The following is a 9,017-nucleotide window of genomic DNA, read 5'->3' as shown; positions in this document are numbered from 1 at the left end:
CTCACTCTGTGTATTTGGTAGTGCACATATATCCTGGTTTCTCAGGATGTTCCCCAGGTTGCCAGCCTTCTCTGCAGGTGCGTCGGCAGGCGCAGTGGGCTGCGCTTTCCTCTGTGATCTTTCTCCAGGTCTTTCCAGGAACGGAGACGCAGCATCATCATCACAGGTGGTAAGCCCCATATCTTTGCCAGCAATTCCAGCAGAAACATTCAGTGTAGTTAAGTCCTGCCTTGCAGAAATGTCTCTCTTAAGGCATACAGACCACTTTAAGCAGCTCACTCCATAAATTTACACAAGTCTGTCAATGTGAGTAGGAGCTGATTGAGAATGGGCTTCAGTGGACATAGCTCTGTGGTCAAAATCCCAGATGGACAGATTTGGAAAATATGGGGTGGCTTGGCGGAGGGTGGTGGCTCACGTCTGTAATCCCAGCACTTTGGGAGGCCGAGGCTGGCGGATCACTTGCGCTCAGGAGTTCAAGACCAGCCTGGCCAACATGGTGAAACCCTGTCTCTACTAAAAATACAAAAATTAGCTGGGCGTGGTGGTGCGTGCCTATAATCCTAGCTACTGGGGAGGCTGAGGCATGAGAACCACTTGAATCTGAGAGGTGGAGGTTGCAGGGAGCCGAGATTGTGCCACTGCACTCTGGCCTGGGCAACAGAGTGAGACTCTGTCTCAAAAAAAAAAAAAAAAGAAAATATGGTGGCACCTGTTATCACAGCCAGCAATAAGCACCATAAGGTCTCCGGCCAGCCTGTTATGCTGGTTTCTGTCTTGCTTCCAATTAGAGATACAACAGGACACACAGGAAGGGTGTCAAACACACATCTGGAATCAAACGCTCCTGGCGCATGAAATCCATCGCAGTCTGGCATCTGCAGTAAGCCCTGCAGCTGAGATACCAACACGGTTGGCGGCATGGAGGATTTTCTTCTGATGAGCTGGAAGCTCTCACTGTGCCCTCTTCAATACAATCAGTGCCGCCTGGGCTTTCGATTTCAGGCCAGCTGATTTCCCCTGGACCTTGACAGCCTCTATGGCATATTCATTTGATGAATCCTGCCCCAGGAGCTCCAAAGAGTGACATCTGGAGCTCTCCAAATAGTGACAATGGCTACAATGAACCTTGTGGAACATTTGAAATGCTGGTCAGGTGCCCTCCCTTCCACCTCCTGCAAAGTTGCAAACCAAGGCCAGGTGATTACGGTTGTAAAGTGCTCCCTGAACACCTGTGTAGGCATCTCTTTGGGCATCAGCTCAATTATTCCCTTAGGATTATGCTCACCCTGGACACACTGGGGTCTGGACTCTGTTTTTTTCCTCTGGGATAGTTGCTTTCTCTTCCTTGTTGATTTAAAATAGTTCTTAGCAAGAGGCTGGGAGCCATGGCTTACACCTGTAATCCCAGCGCTTTGGGAGGCCAAGGCAGGAGGACCGCTTGAGACCAGGAGGTTATGAGCCTGGGCAACATAGTCAGACTCCTGTCTCTAAAAAACATGAGCTAGACGTGGTGGTGTGTGTCTGTAGTCCCAGCTATTCTGGAGGCTGAGGCAGGAGGATCGCTTGAGCCTGGGAGGTCGAGGCTGCAGTGAGCTTTGATCTGACTACTGCACTCCAGCCTGGGTGGCAGAGTGAGACCTTGTCTCAAAAATAAATTAAAAAATAAACAGTTCTAAGATAGACGGAGAATTCTGGAGGGGATTCCAGTCTTGCCCCTGGCGTGTGAAGGTGCTGGGGTGTAGGGGGAGGGCCTGCCTTGTGGTGAGCTGGAGCTGATGGGAGGCAGACCCCTGGGTAGGCTGCCTCTGGGCAGGACATCTGGGCAGGGCATCTGGCTGAGCACGTTTGCTCCGCATGGGCCTGGGGTGCAGGAGGCAAGATAGGGGTCCCGGGCAGGGTGTCTGCCCCGGCATCAAGATGCAGAAGGCCGTCACCCCCACGGCTTGTCATGTTTGCCCCATGGCGTGTGGCCTCCACATAGGGGCACTGGAGCCAGGCAAGGCCTCCCGCCCCATCCTCCAGGTTGTTCGGGGGGGTCTTGGGAGTCCTGGCTGTCTGAGGCGGACATAGGCTCCTCAGAGGAGCTGGAGGGCAGGACCCCCTGCCTCTCCCTCCACCCCAGCCACAGCCCCTCCTCTCCTGGGGCCTTGGGGGTCGAGATGGGGAGGTTGCAGAGGGAGGTGGTGACCCGAGGCCCCTTGCGTCCCCCTCTCCTGGGCGCTGCCTGGCTGCCCTCCATCACCCTTGTCCTCTGGTTGCTGTGAGAGGTGGGCTGCAGTCTCCCTCTGCTGTCACTTGAGGCCTGTAGTCAGGTGCCCCCACCCCTCCTTCAGGGGCACCCTGGGCAGGCCCACTCACTGGCCTTGGTGTCTGAGTACCAGGGGTGGTGGCCACAGTGGAACCGAAGCAAGGGCAGCAGGTCAGGTGGTCCATCCTGGGGGTCCCCTTCAGTGACTGGCAGCATTGGCCTCAGGGGCTGTACCAATGCCCCCAAGCAGCCTCTGAGGTGCCTGGAGCTCCTGTGGGCAGTGTCACTCTGTGTCCCCCTACTGGCTCATTGGGTGGTGATGGGACCCCAGCCTCCCAGCATTTGCTCCACAGGGCGGGCCGGCTGCCCATGGTTCTGTGAACTCTGCACCCTCCTCCCTCCTGGGCCCCTCCTCCCTCCCGGGCCCCTCCACCCAGCCCCACACGGCTCCACGCTGGCCTTGAGTCTTCCTGGGAAGCCCTCCTCTCGTTTCCAGAAGTCCCGCAAGAAAAGAGCACATATGTGTCTGTTTATTTAAAGGTGTGGAGCACAGACACATCCCCAGATGGGGGAGGAGGGGAGACAAGGACATGGGTACAAAAACTGGAAACAAAACCATCCGCTACAGCTACAGCTCAGATGGCACCGCCACGACATAGTTTAAGGCTCTGTATGTATATATATGTGTAGAGGCTCACACACACGCACACGCACACGCAGAGCGACACTGACACGGGGACTGAGGCCAGACGTGAAGGCTGACTGCAGTTTGCAGCCCACCTAAAATATTGCAATTATGTTTATTAAAAAAGTGTAAAATGGGAAGACTGTGCATCGGTCTGAGTAAAGTGGCGAACTTGAGCCTCCTTGGCCCGGGTGCGGGGCCAGCTAAGCCACACCCCTGCGCCCCCCACACCCCTGCATACACCTGCACCCACAACCACCTCCAGCTGTGTGTGCCCCCACCAGAGCGAGCGTCCAGGTGTGGGGGTGGGGTGGTTCCAGGACCTGCCTCTGTGGGGCTCCCATCCAAACAGCACATGGTGGAATAAAAAACCAAAATGCCCCCCCGACAGAGCAGCCCTAACCTGTCCCTGGCACCCACCAGTGGCCCCACCAGGGTGGCCCCGGCAATGTGGACAGGGTCTCCAGAAGGCAGGCCTATGCATCCGTGTGGGGGGGGACTCCTGGGCCACTCGGGGTTCGCTGGCTGCTCCTCCAAACCTGCCCACTCACTGCTGCTGGGGTGTGACTGTCCAGGGCCCAGGCAGGCCCTCCCACCCTAAATCCATCCATCCCTCATGGCAAGTGGAGGCTGGACAGGGGGTAACACGGCAAGATGGCTAGGAGTGTGTCGCACAGCAGAAGCTGCATTTGGCTTTAGCATTAAGGCCGGCGCTGGGCGGAAGGCCCTGCAGAGAGGCCAGTGCTCCCGAGAGGGGCCCAGCACACCTGGGCCCGCAGCGCCCTTGTGGCCCCGGGTCCCTCCTGCGCCTGGACTCCCCGTCACAGTGGCTGTGCTTGCCGGGCCTCTCTGCCTCCATGGAGCAGGCTTAAAGTGCTGGGTGCCTGGGAGGGAGGGCTCCGGGCTGGCCAGGAGCTCTGCCCCCAGGGCTCCTATTTGAGGATGTGGTTAATGAACAGCTGACATGCCAGGAACACGCAGAGCAGGAACCAGGATCGGGGGCTCTGCAGGAGGCCTGGGGTCGGTGCCTGTGCTGCCCGTGCCGTGGAGCTCAGCATGGCCGAGAGGTGCCTGCAAGGACAGGGGACAGGTCGTGGGGGCTGTGCGAATGCCAGCAATTCCCCTCGCACAGGCCAGGACGGTGCCCTGGGTGCTTGACCAGGTGCTGGACACAGGGCCGAGGTGGAGACGGGATGGCCCTCCAGGGACATCGGAGCGGGTGGGCTGGAAAGCTTGTTAGTGGGAGGGCCCCACAGCACCATGGCTATACTGGGATTCCCTGGGCACATCCAGGGCAGAGGAGGGTCAGGGACCGGGGAGTCAGCCTTTTACATCCTCCCTCCCACGCCTGTGGTTATGGCTGAGTCATGCCTCTGCCACCTTCATATGTTGGAGTCCTAACCCCCTCCACCTCAGATAAGACTGTATTTGGAGATGGGGTCCTTAAAGAGGTATTTATTTAAATTGAGACCATTAGGGTGGGCCCTGGTCCCATAGGACTGGTGTCCTTATATGAAGAGGAGATGAAGACACAACACAGTGAGAAGGTGGCGTCTGCCAGGCAGGAGAGAGGTCTCGGGATAAACCAGCCCTGCGGCACCGAGATCTCGGACTCCACCCTCCGGGACTGTGAGGGGGTAGACACTGCTGTCCGAGCCCCTTGCCGGCAATCCTCTGCTGTGGAGGCCTGGCCCTGAGCTGGAGTACTTTGCCATGGAGGACCTGGCCTCTGACGCGGTATCCAGTTTGCTGCAGAAGCTTCTGGCTGAGTTCTGGCCACCTGCCTGACAGCTGACCTGCTTCTGGGGAGCCAGGCCTCCCTGCTTCTCTGCCCACACAGCCTCACCAGGGAGCACCTTCTGGAAATGCTCACGCAGGGACAATGACAGTTCTCCAAGGCTCTTGAGCCTCACAGAGCCCGGGCCTGTGCCCTGGCTGCATTTCACCCTGGGGTACTGCTATCAAGCCCACTTTACAGAGTGAGCACCCTGGGGTACTGCTATCAATCAAGCCCACTTTACAGAGGGGAGGCTGAGGTGTGACAGCTAAGGTCCCACAGCCAGTGAGACCCTCAGCCTGGTCAGAGCCAGAAGCCTTGGACCCAAGATGGACCCTGTGCTCTGCTCCCCATCGGTGGGATCTGCTGACAGGAAGGGGCCAAGTGGCCCTGGTGGCCTGCACCTGCCAGCTCTCGGCCACTCCCATTTGCTCCTTCCCCAGCCATTCCTGAGAAGCCACTGTACGCAGGTGGGGGGCCACTACAGTGAGCCCAGACTGCCACTTTGCTCTGCACAACTCAGGGTCTCTCCTGGGGCTACCCCAGGCCATGCTGGGCTGGCACCTTCCTCTAGGCTTCAGGACATCTCCGGCTCAGTATCTGCCAGGCATGGCCAACTTGGCTGGTTGATCATCCCGCACCACCTGCCACTCCCACACCCTCTCTCCTGCCCTCAGTGGTTGTCTTCCTTTCATCACCCTGCAGGTCTTGTGGGTTTCAGCTCCAATGACAACCCCGGCCTCGGCCTCCTGGCCTGCCCACCTCCCGCCCTAGCTCTACCAGGTCTCTCGCACTCTCCGACCCAGAGTCCAGATGGACACCCTGAGTGTGGCCCACCTGTGCAGCTCTTGCTGGGCCTCTCGGATGGAGAGGATGGCCTCGTGCAGGGCCTGCAACCGCCGCGCCTCCTTCCTGCACCGAGGGCATGGGCTCTCACTGCCTGGGATGGCCCCGAGGGAGACACAGGAGGGGAAGGGAGAAGTGAGGATGAGCTGGGGCTGGCATGTGGGTCACAGGGTCATATCCAGCTTGGGCCTCCACCCCACCTCGTGGGAAACCTGCAGGGCCAAGCTGGAAACACAGAGATGAGGGAGGGGTGCTGAGGATGTTTCTGGAGGGAACCCCCAGGCTGGACCAGCCACTAACAGGCCTGGGAGGCAGAAGTGGCCAAGGCAAGGCCCATCCATTACAGAGGCAGGGACAAAGTCGGGGAGACACAGCTCCTGGTGACAGGAAAGGAGCAGAGGGCTGGGGCAGGATGCCACTGGACCTGCCCTTCCGGCCACTGGGAAGCCCCTGGCCTGGGCCCACTCCCTTTCTTCCCTGCCCCCACCTTCCCCCCGTCAGCCCTTGGGCTGCCTCCCAGACTCTGAGAGGGCAGAGCCTGCTGAGGGGCCCCTAAGGGCAGCAGAGGAGCTTTTGCTGGGAGGCTGCCCTACATCTGGGCAGGTGCTTCTCTGGCCTCCCCTCCAGCCAGGTCAGCATCTGAGGCGCCCACCTGACAGAGGCCTTGGGGCTGGGCCCAAGGGGGCTCACCAGGGACAAAGTCACCATCCTGCTCCTCATCTGAGAGCTCTGGGCAGGACTCAGGCGTGGATCCGCTGCTCTCCGTGGCCTGGCTGTGGCCGGAGGGCTGGTCGCTGGCCTTGCGAAGTTGCTGGTCTGGGCTAGACCTCTGCAGAGAAACGGAGCTGCTGCAGCTGAAAGCCACCCACGCCCCCTGCCCAGGCCCCAGGGACATGGTGGCATGCTCATGCCAGGACAGTGCTAGAGGCGGCAGCCAGCAGGGAGGGCAGCTGCTGGGCTGTGGAGCTGGCTGGAGGGGTCTGTCTCAGCCCTGGCACGGCCTGGAGTAGCCACGGTCCCTTTCGGCCTGTTTCCTTGTGGGTGAGACAGAGCTGCTGACCCCTCACAGTGAGCAAGGGCCTGCAAGGCGGTGCAGACATGCCTGCCCTGTGCTCACCTCGGGGTTGCATCCAATAAATGCAGAGGTGATGGCATAGGGGGCGGAGGGTGGTTCTGACCCCTGAGCCACGAGGACAGATGAAAGCCGAGGCCACTGTGGGAGCTGGTGGTTCCATAGGAACCCCAGATGGCTAGGGTTCCCCATGTCAAGGGGCATCTCCGGGGGGAACCCCCAGACTCAGCCAGCTGCTCACAACCCCAGGAGTGCAGGCAGGGCTCATCCATTCAGCCCTTACTTGAGCTCACAAGGAACCCAGGACAGGAACCGATGCTCAGGGGTGGGGAAAGAGCAGAACCTGGCTGTGGGACCACCACGTAACAACAGGCCTTCGGGGCCAGAGAGGTGCCAGGGATGCTCCGCACTAGGTGTGGTCAGCGATGGAGCAGGTGGGGTCAGAGCCAGGACAAGTGGGGTCAGAGGTGGGGCAGGTGGGTTTGGCCACAAGGTACTCCATGGGATGGTTTTTGAGGCATGGCGGGGCCCAGGCTGACTGCAGGGGCTGGGAGGTGGGAGGCTGCAGAGGGCACTGGGGGTGGACATCTGCTGGAGATCGGTGGGGAGAGGTTGAGGAGCGGGACTGCGAGGGGCTGGGGCCAAGGGAAGGCGGGAGCTAGCAGTCTGGCTTGAACCCGGGGGGATGGAAACTGTGCTGCAGACAGAGGGGGTGCATTTGTCTGCCTTCCTGAGGCTTCTTCCCTAGTCCCTTGGCAGGCAGAGCATGGGACATGCAGCCAAGGAGATATCGCCGCCCCCCGCTTGCTGGGGAAGTTAGGGCCATCAGGCAAGCATGGCCTCTCATTTGAGTCTGGCCTAGACGGCATCAGCTGGGGAACACGCCCCCATCCTGCCCGCTGCGGGTGAGCACTGGCCGCGCCCTGCAGGGTCTGCACACAGTAGGTGCATGGCTGGTGCGGTGCAGCTCAGCACACCTGGAACGGGGGCGTGTGGGTTTGGCGCCACCTGGTGGCCGCCCAAGGCACGGCACCAAGACACACCCAAGGCAGCTTCCTCGGGTTCCTCCTGGGAGCCTCCCTGCTGTCCTGCTTCCCCTTTCCAGACACAAGATCTGTGCAAGTGCTGGCTCCTCCTCCTCCTACCTGGAAAGGGCCCTGGGCTGCCCTGACCTTCTGTTTTCTGATCAGTGGAACGGGATAATGTGGCTGCTAACTTGGCAGAGGGAGAATTTGGGGGCAGTGGACAGAGACAGTAGACACAGGGTCCCACACACCAAGGTGCCCCTAGAACTGAGCATCCTGCAAATCCCGGTTTCCTGAGTCCCGTGCTGGGCAGAGAAGGAAAGAGGACGAGGGGGCTGGGGGATGAGGGTGTGAGGGCCTAAGCTTGTGTCCCAGGTCCACTGGGAGGAAAGGGCTAAGACTTAACAGAGTGAGGGGAAGGGAGGAGCGAGGTGAGGAGCAAGGGGTGGTGGTGGTGGCCACACGTGCAGCTAAGACCAGCCCTGGGTGGCGCCTGTGGGGTGCTGACCTCGTGCCTGGGCCCTGGGCTGCCCAGGAAGGTGGTCTGGCGGGCCACGGCCTCCTGCTGCAGGGTCCGCAAGATCCCGTCTTGCTCATACTGGGCGATGTCCTTCAGGGGGTCCCAGGGCCTGTGGCTGGAGGGTCCAGAGGGCGTCCATCAGCACAGGCGGTGGCCCTCAGGTGAGGGGGCTGTCCTGGCCCAGCCTTTAGCCCCCCAACTGTGGCCAGAGACCTCCAGGAGAATGACCACTGCTCACACCCCATGGGCAGGGCCTGCAGTAAGCACTGATGGTGGGGGGTGTCACTATCTGACCCTCCCCCACTGACTCCTCCAGGGGACAGGCTGAAGGTGAGGGGGAAGCCAGGAGCCCCTGGGCCCTTCTCAGCCCGTCTGCTAGGCCCAGCCCCACCCTGTGGCCCCCAGGGCTTTGCCGGCACTCACTCCTCGTATCGGTAGTGCCACTCCTGGGTGATGGGGTTCAGGTGGAACAGCTGTGGCTTCCAGGGCATGAGGCTCTCCTGCCGCTCGCGGGCCCGCCGCCGCTGTGCCTCCTCCAGCGCAAACTTCTCCTGTGTGGCCCTGTGCTGGTCGCCCTTGCTGATGGCCCTGGTGACGTGCTGCCAGAGCCTGTGGGCCAGCCACCCACCCTGAGCCAGTGGCCCGGGCAGCCTGACCCCTAGGCAGCTGGGAATCAGGGCCCCTTGGCACCAGAATGAAGGCACAGGGCAACCTCTGCTTGATTGCCTCCAATGATAGGGAGCTCACTACTTTGAAGGGAGCTTTTCTTTTGTCCATGAGATGGGTTTTTCCAACACTGAGCTCCCATCTCCCACCTGCAGGGACCTCCCTGTGCACCCGT

The 9,017-nt window shown here is 60.4% G+C and overlaps 1 protein-coding gene across 2 annotated transcripts in view; it reads right to left on the bottom strand.

Moving 5' to 3' along the window:
• Positions 1 to 2,759: 2,759 nt before the first annotated feature.
• Positions 2,760 to 9,017, bottom strand: part of OSBPL5 (oxysterol binding protein like 5) — a 78,709-nt gene continuing 72,451 nt past the window's right edge. For both annotated transcript variants that reach the window (XM_055271577.2, XM_055271593.2), the window contains 5 exons: positions 8,600 to 8,785; positions 8,165 to 8,291; positions 6,250 to 6,388; positions 5,551 to 5,653; positions 2,760 to 4,007 (listed from right to left, as the gene is read on the bottom strand). In XM_055271577.2, the coding sequence (XP_055127552.1) occupies positions 3,869 to 4,007; positions 5,551 to 5,653; positions 6,250 to 6,388; positions 8,165 to 8,291; positions 8,600 to 8,785 (694 nt within the window). In that variant the 3' untranslated portion in view covers positions 2,760 to 3,868. The remainder of the gene's footprint in view (positions 4,008 to 5,550; positions 5,654 to 6,249; positions 6,389 to 8,164; positions 8,292 to 8,599; positions 8,786 to 9,017) is intronic.

The sequence above is a fragment of the Symphalangus syndactylus genome, chromosome 1 (assembly GCF_028878055.3).
Source record: "Symphalangus syndactylus isolate Jambi chromosome 1, NHGRI_mSymSyn1-v2.1_pri, whole genome shotgun sequence".
In the NCBI taxonomy this organism is placed as follows: Eukaryota; Metazoa; Chordata; class Mammalia; order Primates; family Hylobatidae; genus Symphalangus; species Symphalangus syndactylus.
Note: the sequence above shows the minus strand (reverse complement) of the source record. Positions and strands in the feature narration are given on the sequence as shown.